The 21,330-nt window shown below is 35.5% G+C and overlaps 1 protein-coding gene across 1 annotated transcript in view; it reads right to left on the bottom strand.

Moving 5' to 3' along the window:
- Positions 1-7,298: 7,298 nt before the first annotated feature.
- Positions 7,299-21,330, bottom strand: part of dysf (neuronal PAS domain protein dysfusion) — a 286,927-nt gene continuing 272,895 nt past the window's right edge. The window contains exons 8-10 of the mRNA XM_085815098.1: positions 20,842-20,995; positions 17,351-18,553; positions 7,299-11,733 (exon numbers count right to left, since the gene is read on the bottom strand). Of these exons, the coding sequence (XP_085671224.1) occupies positions 17,353-18,553; positions 20,842-20,995 (1,355 nt within the window). The 3' untranslated portion in view covers positions 7,299-11,733; positions 17,351-17,352. The remainder of the gene's footprint in view (positions 11,734-17,350; positions 18,554-20,841; positions 20,996-21,330) is intronic.

The raw sequence follows: 21,330 nt of genomic DNA, 5'->3' as shown, positions 1-21,330 counted from the left end.
TAATTCAAGTGATTTTGCCGAGGTTACTACCCCAAACGCAAGACTTTATTGAATTAAGAAATCCGACTACACTGGAAAAGTTATTTATGCTAGCAATCCAGTTTGAAAGTAGAAGAACGGCGGACGTCGAAAGAAGACGCCAGTATCAACAGCGAAACCAATTTGGTACGCCAAGACTACAGCAAACTCAAGCACATGGCTACGGAGAAAAAGCGAATCAGTGGGCAAGGAAACCCGAGCATTCAAAAACAGCCGGCGAACGTCGACAGTTCAATAGCAACCTAGGAAAAAAGTCTCAAGGCCAGTGGAAAAAGAAGGAAAGCACGGAAAGAAAAAATAATTTAAACTAAAACGGATTTCTGCTGACGAGAGGGTGCGGAAATCCGAAGGCCAAGAAAACCCCTCTTCCTACAAGTTAAATACAGTAATGGTGAAAAAATTTGACTCTTCCGAAGATTGAAGTCTTGGTGAATAATATCCCAGCCACCGCACTCCTGGATACCGGCGCGCAGTGTTCCTGTGTGGCAGAAGAGTTTTTTAGGAAGTATTTTCGCAAATACCGCATATATAATGCGGATAATACGACAGTGTTAGCGGCGCAAGGAGAAAAAGGTAAGTGCGTAGGTAAAGTACCTTTGTGTATCCGTATCAAGGACGAACAAATAAAGGTGATGTTTTTTATAGTAAAGAATCTGCAAGCACATTTAATTTTAGGAATAGATTTTCTTTCAGAAGCACAAGCTACGCTGGATTTTAATGAAGCGTCCCTTAAGCTGACAATGAAACCAGTTCGTACTGAAAACGCTGAACCGCCGATGTTAAAACTTGACCACCTGCCTAATGACGAGCAAGATAGAATCCGACAAGTGGTAAGTGAATTTGCTTCGTTATTTAGTGATATTCCAGGATTTACTCAGGTTACTAACCATAGTATTGACACCGGAGATGCAATGCCAGTTCGCCAAAAACCATACCGGTATGATAAGAATAAGGAAAAAATTATAGAATGGCATATTACCGATATGCTACGTAAAAAGATCATAACGCCCATCTCAAGTAGTTATGCTAGCCCGGTGGTTTTATGTAAGAAAAATAATGACTATCCTTTGGAGCATCCAAAGGGTGGAGATTCGCTATTGATTACCGTAAATTAAATTCCATAACGAAATATCCGGTATATCCGTTACCGATCATAGAAGAAATTTTAAGGAACATAAAATCAACCAAATTTATGACGACTTTAGACTTAACGACTGGTTATTTTCAAATAGGGGTGAGGCCTGAGGACGTGCCTAAGACTGCTTTTATAACCAAGTCTGGCACTTATGCATTTTTGCGTATGCCGTTTGGCCTTTCAGGGGCCCCAGAAACATTTCAGCGATGCATGGACATTGTGTTAAGACCTGTTCTTGGAAAGTCCACATTTATCTATTTAGACGATATCATTATTACTAGTGATAATCTCGACCAACATGTACAGGATTTAAGACAGGTGTTTTCTTTATTAAATGAGGCCGGTCTAAAAGTTAATGTCGAAAAGTGCAAATTTGCAGCCCCTGAATTAAAATATTTAGGTTACAAAATATCTCAAAAAGGGATCGAGACAGATGAATCAAAAATAATCGCTGTACAAAAGTATCCGACTCCAAACACGGTAAAGAAGCTCTCTTCTTTTCTAGGACTTTGTTCATATTATAGGTCCTTTATAAAAGATTTTGCGGCTATCGCGGAGCCATTGTTAAAATTAAAAAGGAAAAAGGCAAGATTCTCGTGGACGGCCGAAGCCAATAGTGCTTTCGAAAAATTAAAACAAGCATTAACGCAAGCCCCTGTGTTGAAATTTCCTGAAAAGGATGAGAATTTAGAAATTTCAGCGGTTCCTTCGGATTATGCGGTAGGAGCGGTACTTTCGCAAAATCAGCAGCCCTTGGCATTTTTTAGCCGAACTTTAAATCAAACACAAAGAAACTATTCCGCGATCGAGAGAGAGGCACTTGCAGTTCTGTTAGCAGTGCAAAAGTTCCGAGTCTATTTTGGAAAGGCGCCGATAACAGTGTACTCTGATCATGCGGCGGTAACTAGATTGTACTCAGGGAAATATTTATCCCCAAGGTTAATAAGATGGGCACTCAAGCTGCAAGAATATAATCTGGTAATCAAGCATACCCCCGGAAAGGAAAATATCGTAGCAGATGCCGTATCAAGAATTAAAATTGACGAACAAGGTAATGCCGTAAAGGTGGCAATGCTTACAGCATGTACAATAAATTCCCGAGAAACTGTAATAACCGAATTGGGTAAGGATCCTGAGTTTGGAACTATTTATGAGTATTTGAAGGATCCTGAAAATTTTAGCCACCAAGATATTGTGGCGATAAGAAATAGCGCGGCCCATTACGAACTAATAGATGGTCTATTATTCTATACAAAAACTACGAATTCCAACAACGAATTTCGACCTGTTATCCCAGCTAGTCTTAGATTAAATATCCTGCAGGAGCTCCATGACAGCCCTTTAGCTTCTCATGCTGGTATTCGAAAAACTATCCAACGCGTACGCGAGGCAGTCTACTTTCTTGAACTGCAAAAGTTAACAAGGGCGTATGTCCAGTCCTGCCCAACATGTCAAGCAGTTAATTATATTAATTTCCGCCCGGCCGGGTTTCTAAATAGTATTAAATCCGAATTTCCAAATGAAATAATTGGCATCGATTTATTAGGCCCTTTCCCAAAAAGTCAGTTAAATAAAAGTCGCTATCTCCTTGTTATGGTTGATCATTTTAGTAAATGGACCGAAATTGTTCCCTTAAAATGAGCCTCCGCGAAATTAGTTACTGATTCTATTTTAAATAAATATATTTTAAAATACGGGGCGCCCCTAAAAGTTATATCGGATAATGGTCCTCAATTTGTAAGTAATATATTTGAAGACATGTGCCAAAAACTGGGCATACGTCATTTAAAAATGGTCCCGTATCGGCCGCAATCAAATATAGCGGAACGGGTCAATAGAAATATAGTGAAAATTATCCGTAGTTATGTTAAAAATTTTCATAAAAGCTGGGATAACTATGTCAATGAATTTGCTTTCGCTCTTAGGACCGCAAAACATGATACAACGGGCAAAACTCCTGCTGAGTTATTTCTAGGCAGAAAGATTATAACACCATTAGATAAATTATTTTATGTGCAACAAAGAGCCCCAGAATTTAAAATGGGTGATATTGAAAAACTAATAAAAGAAGCAAAAAAGAATACGGAAGTAGCACAAAGAAAACAGAAGCTCTATTATGATTTGAAACGACGGGGAGTAACTTATAAAGTAGGGGATGAAGTTTTAAAAATTAAGCATTCACTTTCTTCAGCACCAGAAGATAAAACTGCCAAATTTTTTCCACGATTTGAAGGACCATATGTTATAGAAAAATTAACTCACGCTGTAGTAGTGTTAAAAGCCAGAAATGGTGAAACCTGTTCCGCAAACATTGATCAAATCAAGCCCTACTTCGATCGTAATAAAATGCAAATCTTTTCAGATCTTTTGCAGGATCCGGCACGGCAGACACCGCAGGTACAAGCTCCAGAGGTGGAAAAACGACAAGTACAAGGGCAGGCCAATAAGAGACAGAAGCAAGTGAAAAGAAAATTGCCCCGCGGAAAAATTGAAGGTAACAAGAAAAAGAAGCCGTTCCACCGTCCAGAAAGGAGAGTTCACGAACACCCCCAGAATGAAGAAGGGAGAAGGACGACGTATGTGAAGAGAACCAGGAGAAATGACGGCAACTATAACCCGGCTCTAAAACGAAAGATCTACTCATCCGACAGAACTCTCCGCAGCAAAAGTCGCCGAACTGCGGAAGGGCCATCCGCGGCGGAGGAAAAAGTACAAGGAAAATTTGAACGGCCAGCAACGAGGTCCAAGCAAGAACACGGAAGAAGTTTCCCGGTTCCGCCAAGACCAGCTGCCATCAAACGGCCAAGACCACAAGCAGAGGAGAAAAGGAAGGTATTCAAGGGTGGCCGAACTGGTGAAAAAAGGAAGCTTCCAGAGGAAAGCACTGAAGGGCGAGCCCGTACAAGAAGGAGGATCAACCAAGCTACTATCTGCTACACCTTTAAAGACTGGGCCCAGAAAAGGATGTCCGAATATTACAAAGATAAGTAAAATTTTATGTTACTTTGCAAACTTAAGTTAATCTTTCATTCTTACTGCAAGTGGCAGATTTCAAGAAGTTTTACCTCATGCTAGGTCTACCTTTATCGCCAAAAGGGCGAGAAATGAGTTGTGACCGATTTTCTTATTATGTTTTTCAATTACTCGCGCGTAAAACTAAAGTTGATGTATAATAGCGTTGTGTAAAGACTTAAATATTGTAAAAAGTTATTGTATAAATTTTATTTAAAACATTCTAGCAAGAGAGAAGTTTTAGTCTGAAAGACTTTTTGAAATGTATTATTTCAATGTAGAAAGAATTGGCACTTGCTTTGAAAAGAATAGAAGTTAACAATGTACTACTAATGTATGTTTCCAAATGTGTAAAATTAACAGCATGTTGATATGTTCTTATATACAATGTGAACTGTTATTTTAAATGTTAAGAAAGACCGTGATATGGTAAAAGTGAAAGTAATGTTAAAAATTTGTTATTCGTGTGACTGTAAAGACTAAATCATGGCGAATATGTGTTAAAGGTTGAATGATGTAGTTAGGCTCTCTGACGCTACACTTTAGAGTTAGCCACTTTTAGAATAGTACCTCAGGGTTTAGAGTTGAAATTAGGGTGTGTTAAGAGGTCTCGTTATGTTGAATTTTAACACGTTAGTGTTTTGATTGTAGGAGGAAGTGTGGAACACGTAGACAGAAACACATTCGTGTTTGGTGTTCTTTTACAACACACGTCAGAGAGCACGGGGAGATATAATTAAAATAGTCATGAATGAAATAAGAATGTTAAGAGAAGTATAATTGTATATGTTACTTGCCATTTCATTATGTAACATTTCATTAAACTAGTTTTCCTTCCAGATCTCTGGAAGGAACCAGAATTGAATAAAAGCTCCTGTTTAGATGCAGTACAGATGAAAAAAAATTGTTGTATATCCTGGGAGCTGCTTGTGTAAAAACAAATTTCTTTCTTTTAAATTTCTAGTTTCTAGCGAAGTATGTTTGTAAAAGATTGGCCTCGCGTTAGATTCTAGAGCTAAAAGTTTTCAACAAGATCGTTTTAGACCTCAGTTTCAAACTAATTAACTCTGGCGGGAAGTATGTAAGGATCTTAAGTTTTACTAACGTTTATTTTATTTTAAATCTTTACTATCACTTCTTATTTTCTACTTCCGGCCAGAATTATAAGCGTTAAGGTTTTTATGCAAAGTTTGTCTGGCGAACGCCAAGTACTTAAGTTGTGGCTTTTTGCCAAGCAAGAGAGAGAGGAAGCAGTGAGTCAAAGCAGGCCGCTTATCTTAGAAGTTACGCAGTTGCTGTTTGCCTTCCAGGCCAGAGGTTTTAATCCTCTTGATAAATTCAAACGTATTGTAGTGTTCACAGTCTCTGTACTACATACGCTTCCTGTTATTATAAGGCCAATCTTCCACGTTTATTATTCTAAAGTTAAATTAGAGTTTAGTTTTATTTTTATACTTTTACGTTAGACCCCGAGTAGCGGGTCAGTGTATTCCGAAGTACGGAAGTTCTTGTATATAAAGAAAAATAAAGGGTTTTGTATACCCTTCGTCTGTATCCTGTCTACTTTCCACAATTAGTGAACATAGCTTTAGTAAGCTCTCTGTTCCGAGTCAGGTCCTTGTATGTTCCCGAAGAAGGTAAGAAGGAACATTGACCCTGATAACTTTTTGTTGTTAACTTTATTAAATATCAAGATTCTTGCACTTACGTCACATGAAATTCAATTCAACAGCAAAGTCACCAGATATTAAAAAGAGCATATCTTTAGAACTTTCGATAGACATTCTCGCGCGCTGAAGATAAAAAATGTTTTATTCCGTACAGCATTGCCATTGCTTGCTTTCAAATCGTTGTGTTTATTATTAAAAAATCATTAAAGATTTTCAAAATATGAAATAAATAATAAAACAAATTCGATTCGGGCTTCTAGGTGCACATTTTCGTTTAGAGGACTACGTTATTCAAAATTTGATGCCTCTAGGGACCGTCGTTTCAGGTCATTCAGATCTTTCATTACTTAATTTGTTTAAAAATAATACAGGGCGATAATGTTTGGTGGCAACAATCTGAAAAGTGATACGTCGTTTTATAGTGATTCAACGCAAAATCCCTTATCAAAACTAAGCCTACTTGGGCTAATGTCCCTTTTGAGATAATTAAAAAAGGATTCAATTAAAATGTTTTTATTTATATATATTATTACCAATATGTTAAACTTATGACAAGCAAATAAACCTTTTTACTGACTACGTTTTTGTAGAGGAAGTCAAAGCGTAAAAGTAAATATTGTTTTTTTATTTATACATGCAGACCTTTCCTACTTTTTTTATTGTAACACTTGAGTACTTCTTATCTTTTAGCAATTCCTTTGCTAATTCGATACTTGTGTAGCATCTGTCGGTATACATGTGTAATCCTTCTGCAGTAAGAATTTTATTCAACAATTCTTTTTTTATATAACGTTAATCATCTGATGGTAATCAAGGAGCCTAGCTCGCTTTCTAGTTAAAGCACGGCAGTGGACGTAAACACAGCTCGCACTACAAATTTGCGAATTACAGATATCGTGCATATTTGGGAAGAAAAAATCGCTTAACCTCGCAACCGCCAAAGGGTTAAATGTTTCTGCAGAGCAGCCTTTCGAACGTTAACGGTCAGTATGCGATTCAGAAAGTAAAGCAAATGAAAATTCTATCTGTGTGGTAAGGTCCGTACATAAAAGTACCTGTAATTTTATGAAGGCTGCTTTATTTTTAAGTTTAAATCTAAAAGATGCAGGTACTGTTATAAAGGTTCTGTCTTCCTGAACACTTGGACGATTGCATAAAGATGTTGACGTCAGGAACGAATCCTCAGAATCTTCATATGTGGGACATTCAATTGTAGATTCCTGACCTTTTCATGCGATCAGTCACAGGCTATATTCCTTGTAACATTTTGTTGCTGGAAAAGTTACCAATTCAGATAAAACTTTAAAATTACGCAACTTAGCAACTAAGAATTCTTGCAAAAGTTTCTTACTGAGAATATTATTCGAAAAACCTTTGCGAAACGAATTTAAAAGGAAAAACAAAAGACAACTCAACAAGAAAGAAATGACAAAACAAAGGTGTGAATGAAAAATTAATTTAATTTTGTACATAAGCATCACTGACATCTGCATAATATTATAAAAACAATCGAAAACGACATGCTGATTTACATGGAGACAATGATACGCTACTCTCTTGTACAGTAACTACCATAAAAGGCGCCGGGAACAAAGTTTGTCTGTTTTATTGCTTAGCCCAGCACCAACCGGTTTGCCCCATCACGTGTGTACCTCAGAGCAACCCTGGTTTATATGGCTTTTCATAATTTCCTCGTCAAATAAAATTTACTTATAAATAAATGTAACAATACATCAAAAATACTATACCTTTTTAAGATTTAAACTTGCTCTCATGCATTTTGTAAATACATTCAACTGATTTGGTTCTTCCTGCTAGGAGAAAACTACGGAATTTATAATTTATTAATTTTAATTTTTTACGATAAGAATGATGAATTTTTGTTTACTTATAGGGAGTAATAACATTGCTTTGATATTAAAAATTTTTAGAGCATGAATTTTATCTTTTTTCATAAATGTCTAATACTTTTTATTAAGCATTTTGTATTATCATTTTTTTAACCTGTCATGAATTTCAAATTAGAGAATTTAATGTGCAAAAAACAATTAATTCTATTCTTCAATATAAAGATCATTGTTTTTTAAACATTGTTTTGTAATTATTATTGCCGACGCATGTTGCACATTAAGACAAGAGTTTTGTGGTCATAGGTCTCTGCGGTTTGAGGCATTAAATTAAATTCATTGAGTCCGTTCGCCTCTGTGTAATAGAGTTTAAGCCGCAGCCAATCAGGAAATGTGAAGTTGTCCGTAGGTAAAGTGCAGCTAACACAAGCGAAACCGTGGAAGGAATGACACTTCATGTTTGCTTTCGCTGTGATTGATCAGTTCTTATTCGAAGTTGGAATAAAGTCGAAATGTTACATTTAAACATTGGAGAACATTTAAACAAAATCCTTAAGCCAGTTTTTATAACATAGCAAGATTTGGTTTTCTAGCAACAAAGCTTGGTTTATATCGCTTATGACCGCATTGCCCTTGTCTCTTAACGAAGCCTATGTGTTCTATTAGTTAAAAGAGGTGATCAGAAGAAGTTGCTGTAACTTTTAAAGCGTATATATTTATACCTAAGCACATTGTGTACTGTGTCATACACAAATCAAGGATATAATAATTTCTCCCTTCTTGTATGAAAGAGAAACATATTTCGTTAGAAGGTACCATAAATCAGGACAGGTACTTATGTATTAGCGCAGTTACCTTAGTGGAAGTCGTAAATTTTCAGGAATGGGCCAAACTCTGGTAACTATGAGGACAACAATTCTTTAGTTTTTAACAAGTAACGCTGTCGTTTTCGTATGCGTTCTTTTTGTTGTATTCTAAGTAACAACGGCTTTTGTAAACAAATTATATCTTTGTTATAATTTTAAAGTGTGAGATTATGGAATTTGCCTGCAATGGAGAAATTGCTGTAAAATTCTAGAGGAATAGATCATTTAGCAGCGAAATCACTTAACGGAACAATTGTTTTGAATCTATTTTTTAAATTATCGCCGCGCAATTTCCACTTGAACTAAATAACTAAAGACTCACTTGGAAGTTATAAATTGTGATAAATTTTTTGGGAGATAAATACCTAATTAAAATGTAAAATGCGTATATATGCAATAAATGGTTTTATAAAACGTCATTCTTATTCTTTCTTAAAAAAAATCATCAAAACTGCACCAATGTAGTTGCACTAATACGTTAAGTACCTCGGGACACTTTTTCATATCAGCGTCTGAAAGGTGCCTATACATTTTTTATGCAATTCAGCCACCGATCGAAAAACAAAAAGCTTCATAAAGGCGCTCGTGCATAAAGATGCTCGTATCCTTATGTAAATACGTTTCTAACTCCAAACATGCAACTTCGTAACAGTGCGTTCATCTTTACACTTAGCCATTACTATACAAGTAGAATACTCCTTTGTTTTGCTAATGAGAATAACAAATTAAAATGCTACTTTTATAATGCTGCCTTGGCATAAAGATGCCAGCACATTCATGAAGTTCTTTCCTCGAATTAGAAACTGATCTGCAAAGGGTGTTGCCACATTTGTGCCAGGGCACACTTATGAAAGTTTCTTCCTTTGCGAACAGTGGCCGACTTGCATAAACTTTTATTACCATAATGAGCTTCATAAGGAACATTCTTAACTTTCGCTGAACAATGAAAATTTGCAATTGTAAAACAACATTACAAAACAAAAACAGAATAACATTTTGTACTGAATACAGGCAGTCACTTAGTGTGATGGATGTGCAGCGTGTGTACAAGATTTTGGAACTGAATTCGTAACAAATTAATGTTTGGGAAGAAAATAAAACTTTATCAAAATTTATCTTCCTATGCACATTCCTCCTAATTATACCCGTCTCATATTACTTTCGTAGAGCTTCTGTATGTCTTCAAGGAAGTAAATGCGTCACTTGTTGGCCCACTCTTTAATTCTGCCTTCCAGATAAAAACTTGCAGATGTCCAGTCTATGAGTTACTTCAAAGAGGATGATTAAGAACAGTTTTGAATTTTATTGCAGTAGGCTGGTAGAATACAGCTGACTGCACACAGAACTATTGCTGCTCAGTTTTTGAGCTTAAGATAGTATATAAGGTTATTTATAACGAATGAATCAGTTTTGAAGTCCAACTTTTATAATCTTCAAGTATCTTCATTGGAATGAGACCCTGACCATTTAAAAGAGTAGATTTCTAAGTTTTGGATTATTTCTAGCAAGTCGTTTTAGATGTGTCATCCCCTCTTTAAATTGCTTCTTAACGTCAAGGTTACTTTACTACAAGGTTTGCTCTTCCCGACAAAGAAATCTTTGAGTTACTGGCTTTGTATGACGTTATTATCTGATTCAGAGCTGTGTCTTCGTTGCTCTCAAGGTCAGTAGACAAAAAAAGTTTATGGTATTCTCAACGCTTGAATTTGCAGTAATAAAGACACAAAAGGAGTAATTGTTTTGGAGCAGACTATGAGCCAGCAACGTCACATGCTCAAAGATTTTCGGCTGGGAAAGGCAAACCTTGTAGTATAGTAACGCTGGTTTCATCCACTTTCATAAGAAAAGTGACAGGACTGAATTCCAATTTTGGAAGGAACCTTGTCTGTCTATTGACCTTCTTTTACGTTCTGAATTGCTACTCGTCAGCAAAAGGTGTTGTTCTGTGTTCTCGAATTGGTGAACATTCGGAGAGGTCTCCACAACTTCGACACTGTGGATATTTATGTAAAGGGACGAGCCTCGGATGGCTGTAAATCTAAAATATTGGAAAAAATCCAGAAAGCATTTCAGCGGAGCCCATGGCTATCCACAGCTCCAGCTAGCCGTAAACTTGCGGTACTTCAACGTGTTTGAATATTTATAGAATAAGAAAGAAAACTTTATTATCAATTTTTTACCTTGTTAAAAGTTTTAAGTTCTTAATAAAATATAGCTCCACGAAACTGATTCATTTTTTTCAATAACCCTGTATATCAACTGGGGGAAAAAAATCCCACTTAAATATTTTTTCGTAAAAAAACTGTGTTTTGCATAAAACAAATTAAAATGTGTTGGTAATCAGTGACACTGATTAGCATTAAATAACTTTGCTAAGCTTCGTAGAAAGAATTCAGTTCCAGAATTTTATAGACACTGTATATTTTATATGCTTTAAAAGTCACGATATAATCGTAAATATCAAGATCAGAACAAACTGTTACTGTCTTGCAGGCTTTGTGTATGTCAGAGGAATTCAAAGGTGCATTCTTAGTATTATATTTTCAAATAATTTATAATAAGATGGTGTTTGGAAGCAATGGAAAATTATTAAAATTTTCAATTAGATGACATCTTATTTACCAGATGGAAACGAGGTATAAGAAGATTTACATAAGTGTCAACTAAAAATCTTAAATAATAATACTGAATCGAAGTAATTTTTTGAAACTGAATAGGACAGAAATAAACGATTAACACTTTTACTCAAGGCATAAAATTAACTGATTAAATTGAATTTCTCTCTTTAAATGAGGTAAAATTTTCAACATCGCAGTGTCTCTTGCTTGTGATTTTTCACATATTATAAATAAACATCCAAATCTATTTCGTTCAATCACATAGTTTGCATACTGCGAGTTCCCAGGGAGAGAGGCATATTCTAAAACAATACTATAAGAACGAATGAAATATTTGCAGCTCTTCAATTGCTGTTGTCATTATATGAGAGATGCGAGGTGGAGATGGAAAAGTAACGGCGTAATATTCTGATGTCCAAGGAAGCAGGGTGATGAGGTAGCAGCTGGGTTAGAATCTCAGGAACTGGGTCCAATATAAAATTTTCTGGCAATATGCCATACTTCGTAACTCCTTCAAGACAGGATCATTGAAGAGTCTGTAGATTGCTAAAAAAAGGAAACAAAAATTAAATAAAGCGTTTTTTTCACTTTGCTTACAGAAGGTGATCAAAGTAAAACTAGACAGTTTTGATTTATATTCATAAAACCTTGAGGTATCCTCAAAGGAAAGGGTCTGGGGAAGTAAGGTCCAATGATGATCTAGAAAGTTAGGTCATGGGAAATTATAGAGTCTTCGAAGAAGTTTGTAAAAGTGCTTTGAGCCTTACCTCCTTTTTGATTTTTTGTTATTTGCCCAGACACTTACCCATGCACCTTAGAATATGTAAAGGAAAATATCGGAAATGAAATTAGCCATAATGATAAGAAATGTTTCGCAGTAGCATTCCAGGCTGTGGAAAGTATATGGATTATATTTGAACATGCTAGCTTTTTGCATGCACGGTAAAGCTTATTCTACCCTGGTTTCCAAACGTTAACACGCAAAGCAAATTAGCAATTTCAGAAAGCGTAGTTGAATCTGAGCGTTTGAAAGTCGCTAAGGATGCAGATGGCAGCATGCCAATATAGCATGTTGCACGTATGATGTTTCACGATTGACTGTCCGAACATATGCTAATAAGTGCAGTGGTTGAAGACGCCAGCCTTCTCAAGGGTTTGAAAAGATTCATTTAATGTTCTGGTGATATTCGTGTTTATATGGCTGAAAGAAATTGAATGGCAGACAGTGAATGCTGATATGCTGTCGAAAACATTGAAGCAGGACTGTCAGTTAAACATGTCGCTCATTTCATTGGTGTTGTTTAGTTGGTAATATGTCGAACATAGAAACAATTCCAAACAAATCAAACAGTTGTCCTGAGACCTGTGCGTGATCAATCAAGCGTTACCAACCTTATGAAGGTTGGCTACCTATAGCAATATACCAACCTTATGAAGGTTGGCTACCTATAGCAATATACCAACCTTATGAAGGTCGGTATATTGCTATAGGTAGCCAAGTGGAATCGATGAGCCATCTCAACAACTGTTATATTCTTGGTTTCAGCCTCACTTGGTAAGACACTATCTGCCAGTGTTGTGCGCCGAAGGTTTCACATGAAAAGTTTGCGTTTTAAACCGTCCAATCCATAAAAGCAAGATTAAATTCGAGTCGTCAACATCTCAATTGGTTTGCTTCAGATTGGTCAACGTCCTGTTCGCGTACTAAACCAGATTTTCCCTGGAATCGGGTGTTAAGCTTATCAAGCGTCTGGAGAGAATAAGGCACATTAAGTCAGGCCCAGAACAACACGCATTCAAAGGTGGTAGTATGGTATGGGCTGGAATTTCAATGGGATATATCACCTAGCTATATGTCTTTAAAGAAAGACAGTACTGTGACGGCTATGCGGTATCGAGAGAAAGTCCTACACCTCATTGTGAGACTCTATGCTGCAGCACTATTCCCCCTCCCGAACTTAATCCCAATGAAAATCTTTGAGATGCTCCTCGGGCCTGCTGTGTCTTCACGTTTATCTTCTCCAGCCAATCTCAGACACTAGGAATCTGCCCTAATGGAGGAATGACTATTGCTAGCACTTACCATGGTTGATCACGTCATTGAAAGCATGGGCAATCGCTGTAAAGTTCATGTATCGCTGTAAGTCCTTCACACAAACTTTATTAATGTAAGTTTAGTTTGTTGTTTTTAGCTCAATCTTTAATAACCGAAATGTGACATCTGTGTGTAATTTATGAAAATTCAATATTGTTTTTTCCTTTGTATTTAATGGTTTTTTTTCATCCATAAACACATTTTCTACCTTCCAGTGAGGTTTGGTGTTAATTAAAGCTTTTGTTTCATTTTTGTTGATTTTACTATCGCGTATTGAATTTTTGGAAGCCAACGTAGATCTTCTCTAGTTTTAATAGATTTCGGAAATAAAAATTTTCCTAATTAAATAAAAATCTCTAAGTTATGCAGATTTTAAACGATGATCCAGTCTTATTTGAAATACCCGTAATAACATTGGGATTGATGAAAAAAATAAGATAAAAGATTAATAAAAATTATTTTCCTTTCTTTTGTTTCTAATGCTATATATTAATAAAATAAATACAAAATTATAAAATGAAAATAACAGTATTAAAACTGAAGCTCCTTTTTCATGTTGGTAGTTGGTATTTGATAGGCGAGGGCACCAATGCTTTACTATAGAATCAACAGGTGCTCTTCGACTGCACTTTTTATAGCGTAAACTTATGATGAAGCACTGCTTGCTATGATGAGTGCGTGCATGAAATGAGGCTTACAATAGACCTTGTAATTGGAAGCTAATGATTTAATGCGCGTTTTATACGTGCACAAGATCTGAAGGGTGGTAAGAAACTGCTGAAGAAATGGTGTTTTTCTTCAGATGGAAAAATTCTTCATCAGGAACGTCATAAATATCTGCCTGTATTGCTACCATATTCATTATTTTGATGATGTTTCTGTATTCTTTCCTTTTCAAAAGGAGAGCCATGATGGACGACGAATGTGGAAACATTTTTTTTTTTTTAATGAGCATTTGAATAGATCATGTGGATCGTCGCTTAATTCGCCGCAGTGTGGGTATCTGTTGAATAAATGCTTCTGGAGTAAAAGTACATAGAGAATGGACTATTACCAGAGAGAATTCAATTTAATTGTGAAGTAGCTGTAAGTAGCTCTACTGGTATCACAAATGGTAAATATATTGAAAGTTCTTCTCCCCTTTTGCATGACATGATGGACAATGATATCCTATTCTCACATCCATGTTGTCATTGCTATTTTTTGCAAATTGGATTTATAGCGATACTTCCAATCTGCAAAAAATAGCAAGGTAAGTATAGTATTAGCAAGGTAAGTATAGTTGGCCAAGGTAAGTATAGTATGTCGCTGTTTATGTTTGCCTTTTCCTTAGGCACCCCCCCGGGGGTCGACGTAGAGTACTCTGCGCAGTACTGGCTAGAATCTGTACCTAGGCAGTCTCGGCCACGGGGGTATATAATTTATGAACTTGGCGGTTCCTGATGGTCCATGGGGTAGGTTTATACTTGCTCTTCATGGGCCGAGAGGTGTAAGTCCTTTCCACCAGGGTATTGGTAGCCAAATAGCAAACTGGACCATTGAGAGTCTGGTCACTGCTGTCCTTGGAATTCCATGTAAAGCCTAAGGAGAGGGGCACCCGTGTAGTGCTGGCAGGTAGCCCAAAATAACGGCCGGTCATCGACCCTAAGTTTCCATCGCCCACCCCACCGTGGTCTCGGTCCGGCCGGGACGGTGGTCTTGACCGGCCCGTGTTTAGCGGTGGTGCTTTTTGATTGTTGAGCGATCAAAAGAGGGTACCATAAAATTGTTGGTGTCTCGGGGGTGTGGGACTCCGGGCCCAGCAGGAGTGTTCGACGTCATCGTTGGGTGACGCCTTCGGGATTTATCCCGTTCCCAGAATGTGATTAAGTTCACGAACTGCGGTATAAATCTTCGTTCGTTCGTTCGTTTTCCTTAGGCAGGTGACAGATGACGGAACGCGAAGACTCCTAGTGGCTAACAAAGGTTAGAAAAATTGTCTCAGCCTTCTTATCAGGACTTTATTACAACAAAATTAATTCTGACATGGCCAGAAAAAGGCGAGAGTACATAACGGATGCATTATAGATGATTATCTTTTCCTGGTGCATAATGAACAGTTTAGTTTTACAGAAGTTATGCGAGTTTTCTAACTAAACATAAAATATGAGAGCTTGCTAATTAAAATGAAATTAATATTAAAATTTAACTAAAAAAGTATTTTTGACACAAATTATAAATTTACATTCAAAAAATTAAAAATTGTAACTCAAGTGCTAAGACTAAATACAAATTCATTTAAAGATTTTGGTGCAAACGGGTCTTTTATTTATGCATTTATATGTACAATTGTATCTAAATATTTTAAATTATGCTTAAAATGCCCATGTTATAATTATTATAATTTAAGGTAAAATTTTAATTATTATATTTAATAGTTAATTATCTGTGTCAATTCTTAGAATTTGATTTAAAGTCCCTTGGATAGTTCTTTAGCACTTGTTCTATTATACTCGTAATTACCACTTCTGAAATGAATCTATTTCTTTGAAATCTGAATCTTTTCCTTAGGCAGTTAAAAAATGGGTTTTGTGCTTCAGCAATAAAAGAATACTAATTTTTTATAATTTTTCATTTTTGATCCATCAAAGACCATGTTATATAAAATCATTGTGTAGATTTTTTAATTAACTCTGAGAAAAATGATTTATAATTTTCCTCAAGCAAACGTGAACTAAACAGTCTTATCTTCATTATAAATAATTTTATCGCAATCTTGTGAACATATACTAGTAAATGTTTAAATTGAAGAGACGGAATATTTAACAGGAAAAAAAAAAAAAAAAAAAAATTGCTACGTCCTTTGCTAGTTTACTGCTTTTTCTTTTTCTTTTCTTTTTTTCTTTTTCTTTTTCTTTTTTTCTTTTTCTTTTTTTTTTTTTTAATATAAGAGTGAATTTCAAATCAAAGTAAGAAATTCTAATATATATAGTTAATTAACTTACTTTGATTTGAAATTCACTCTTATTTTAAAATTTAAAGTAAGAAATTCTAATATATATAGTTAATTAACTTACTTTAAATTTTAAAACAGTACATAATTTTTCACTTAAAATTAAACAGAAAGATAAAAGGCTGTCTAAATTAAAATCAAGTTTATTCATTTATTGCTGTTTCAGAACAATAGCAGTTCTTTGTTACCGTTGTAGAAAAAGCAAAGAATAGTATGTCTCATTTGCTTTTAATTTGCGATATAGTTAGAAATAAATGTATTACTCTCTTTATCTTAATGAATAATATCCAGTAAATAGAACTCAAAACACCTAATGGTATTTTTTTAATGAAAAAAGCAGTTCCTTGAACGTTTTGTTCCTTTTATTTGAACATAGAAATTAATTGATTTTAATATTTCAACTTCATGTTGAAAAAAGTGCTATTTCCTACATGTGTTTTACCCTGTTTTTGTAAAACAATATAAATGTCTTATCGCTTTTTTTTATTTAAATGAAACTTTAAATATCACATTTGGCAATTCAGAATTTAATCCCATATCCATACATATTTTACAGCGAATTCCTTTGTGTTCTAGGATAATGGAGAGAAAATATGTAAGATTGTATAACATAACAGTTCGATTTTATCCGTTTTCTTTTTAGGCAGCCTTTTTCTTTGCTTCAAGTTTTATAACACTAATTGCACAGAATAATTTTAAAGGTTGGTGCAATAAGAAAACATACTTGTGACTGACATAATGAATTTGTCAATTGAATTTATTTTCTCTAATATCTGTATTGTTCTCAAATGCAGATGCAATGGTGAAATAAATGAAACTTTGACTCCTCAAGTTTTATTTATCAGATTGAAAAACTCGCCTATGCAAAATTTCATTGATAATTGTTACTTAGAGACATTTCCAGACCAAATTTACACTGAAGCAACTTACTATCATAACATCACACGTATGGAACAGTTTGAAATATAGGTTGCTTATGTAAAAGTATGCTTTCAGTCACAAGTATGTTTCCTTTTTATGGCATTCATTTTGAATTATCTTATATATATTTTGTATTAGAATTTAATGAATCGTACCGTCAGCAATCGGAACTTGCTCTGCTATGTGGAGAAGGGCTATTGCTTGGTCTGACTAGACAAGGCCTAACACCAGCATGGCCGTTACCATATACTTCTTGTTGACTTTCAACACTGCTACTATGATGGCTGTCGGAGGAGAGCCTGAGTATGTCCTCTCTCCTGGGTAGGTCGTAACCAAGGAACCGAGCCCTGAAACTCTGCTCTTGGCTCAGATCTTGATACATAGGACCTGTCTCCATGAAAGGAGATTTTGTGCACCCACCATCAGAGTAAGGGAAACAATCACCTTGAATAGGTCCTAGGTGTGGATGTGGCTCTGGACTTCCCCAGAAACTTTGTCGAATGTCCTTATCCCACTTAGAGAATCTTCTCCTGTGATCGAGATCTACTAACGGATAAGGATTCCCATATCGAACGTAAGGCAGATCAAATCGATTTGAAGCTGACCTTGGAGATGAACAGAAAAGATGACTTCGAGACCCTGTGTCATCCTGTCTCCGAATGAGATCATCTGTACAACTATCAGAAAGGACTCGGTTACTTTCTGACAACACGGATGCGATGGGTATGTAGGAAGATGGCCGATTGGCCAATGAAATCATAGCTGAAACGTCCTCCGTGTTGGCTGGGGTTAGTGACTGTTCCACGGATTCATCGTCTACTTGTTTCTGACTTCTTAAGGAAACGAGGTGTGGGTAAGAAACTGTTGCAAATACTTGCGTGCTTCCGTAGTAAGCGGATGGAGGGACGACAACTTCAGCACCGGCTGCCGTATATCCACTAGAATTCCGGATCAAGATACCAGATGTCGAAGACGAAGATGAAGCTGCTCGTGGCGGTGATTTGCTAGGACTACTTAAAGCGGGCGATGCTGACCTTTTCACTCCAGTTGGCCATCTGGCCTGCTCTGGCTCTGATGGTAAACTGGTATATGGTACACCACCATATTGTAAAACCGTTGGTGGTGGGGGAGGCTGAGTTTGTGCTGTTCCTCCATTGAGAGGAGGAGGATGTAGATGGTAAGGTGAATGGGGTACTGCGGCTTCTGTTGGCGATGGATGATAAGGCATCATAGCTGAGTAATACGTTGGCAGTCGGGATGGATGTGCCTCGTATGCTAGGCCATAGTGCATTTTGGAATGAAGTGAATAGTACTGGTACAGCCAGCTGTTGGCACGCATCACAGCTGCTTCTTTCTCACTGCAAAAAAAGGAAACATTAAGAAAAAGGCAAATAATTTCAAAAGGTAATTGCTTAATAAATAGGCTATGATATGATGAAGTAATATGTTTTATATTCTGTTAAAATGCGGTATAATTAGAAACTGCGTTACCTCTGAAATAGAAATATATTACATAACGAAGAGTTTTAATTAGGAATGAAATAAATGGCTTTACACGAACAGGTGTTCTATCTCGGTAAAAATTGCTCTTAACTGATAAAAAAAGAACTTTAAAGCATTATTAAATTTTCATGCTTTTTCATATAGATGATATTGGCATATAGATTGTGATGCGTACCCAAACATGATGCGATGTAGTGTGAACCCAAATTTCGGTCAGGTAATGGGTAGATTATTCTCATTGATTCACAAAAATGCTTGAGAAAGTTGCATGCAATGCCACATAGTGACTTTTTTCCCACCCTTTCATTCATTTTTAAACTGCAAATAAATGTGATTTATCTTAACACTTTTCCCTCCTAATTTTAATCAGATAAATATTCCTAGATAGATATAATAAATAACAATAGAATAGAATGTCATCGTGATTCAAAATTTGAAATATATTTTAAATGATAAATATTTTTATTTTTTAATACCAGTTTTTAATCTTTACTAATTAAATGTAAGAATTATTGTTTATTGAGAATATTTCATTTATCAAATACATTTACTTAAAAAGAATCTGTAAAGGCTTAGTAACAATGAAAGATACTTAACGAAATATTGCGACTAAAATTAAATACAATGAAACACCACAAGTTATTCGAACGGATGTATTTTTAAAATCATTACTAAGAATTTCAGAAAAGCAAATTGTTATATGCCATTCCGAAATCAAATGAATTATGATATGCATTGTTTGCTGTAACAAAACTTTCTTTTGTTTTTTCATTATATATGAAACGAAATCTGATGAGCTAACGGATAAGATTGGGCCCTTGTAATGTTTTCCTTGTAAATGCGTATCTCTGATAATATAGAGGTTAAATTAATTGAATATGGCAAAGCATGCGAGGGCAATTTGCCTAAGCGAAGGAATGTGTAGTGTTATTATTTAAATTAACTAGTTATTTATAATTTAATCTTCTACTATAACTCATCCTTTCCGTTTCCTCACCAGAATGTTAATGAATTAGTTAGTATTTAAGCTGAGGAAAACATTAGTGGTTCATGGCAGCCTAATTCAAGCATCAAACGATAAAGTTCATAAAAATAAAAAGATTCATGCTCGACCCCTAAAACTACGTATTTTGGTTCATTTTTGATATTTCACTCGAATTGTTTTAGGCTCGTTTGGTTTGATTTGATTTATTTGATTATAACAAAGAAAGCGAGAGCTATCTGTCTGAGAGGAAGGATGCCTTCGCGGAGGACCTTTTAAGGAACTGGCTCGCATCCACTTTACACATGGAGAAAACCACAAGATCCTATGCATCAGGGCCCGGGATTCTAACCCTTGCCGATTGTTTTAGGCATCCATTTTACTTTTCAGTATATAAAAATATTTTTAAGTTTCATTGTTAAAGATAGAAAGTTAAACATGAATTAATTAAAATTAAGCAAATCAGCAACCTTATGTTGATGTTAAAAAGTTTCTATTTGATGGACTGGTTTACTTTTTCTGTCTTGGATAACAATTTAATTATTTAGATACGCTATTTAAATTTTCATTGCATGTGGCAATACTGATACGAATTCCAATGTCACTTTTCCTACCTGTTTCTATTGAAAAACTGATAACAAGATAATCATCAGGCAACAATTAAATATTATTTCTTCAGTAAAAATCTTTCTTCCTCCATGGAACCAGTGTTGACAAATTTTTATATGAGAGCATTATGAAAGCACAAAAAACACTGCAAAGGACTTAACGGTATTAAAAAAGTTTTAACGGTAATATAGACGGAATGCATTTAATGAACACACAAAAATGTTTTAGCAAATATTCATATGAATGTAGCTAGTTAATAATTATTCAAATAAATGATCTGTAATTTACTATACAGAATATTCTGCAGTTAAAGCAGCGATGGAATTCTTCACAAGACAAAACGCTGAATTACAATTGCTCGTTAATGTTTTATACTTAGTACTAAATTTCCTCATCCGCCGCCAGAAAGTACCTCGCTTTGAATTAATAAACATGACTGACGACCTATTATCTTTGAATGTAATAAAGGACCGCAAATGTCTTTCTTTGTTAGAATAATCACCCATTTTATAATGTTAAACAAAGACATGTTTACTAAATCCTTGTCTTTACCTGAGTATTTGGTTGGTGCAGACTATCACTGATTGCTGAGTGGTGTCGGTACCGTCTTTGATCTGTAGAACCACGTGCACCCACAACCACCTCCCGGAACTGTCCTGGAGTCGAAGCAAGATGATGCAGGACCGTTCTTGTTCTGACTGCGTAACTGTAAAAAAGAGAGAACAAAATTTCTGAGATCGCTCTCTGGGAAATTTATTAATAGAAGGCCACATCGTGGACAGTTTGAGAAACGGTTGCTCTTAATGAGCAGATTAATGGGACAAGAATTAAAAAAGATATGAATTAAAAATGGCTAGGTATTGCACTATCACATTAAGTCATATTTTTATTCTTTTATATTTTATTACATATTTGCTGGGGCTTTCTTATCAGAACATGTATCAGTGATTTATTTTCTTTAAACTCTGAGAATCAAATAGGGTCCTAAACTTTTAATTCGTAATTATAAAAACTTGTGAAGGAAAAAAAAAAAAAAAAGTT

This window comes from Stegodyphus dumicola, chromosome 4, assembly GCF_044657685.1.
Source record: "Stegodyphus dumicola isolate Sdum_Otavi_A_Nest chromosome 4, ASM4465768v1".
NCBI lineage: Eukaryota > Metazoa > Arthropoda > Arachnida > Araneae > Eresidae > Stegodyphus > Stegodyphus dumicola.
The sequence above is the reverse complement of the archived record's forward strand: the minus strand, read 5'-3'. Positions and strand labels throughout refer to the sequence as shown.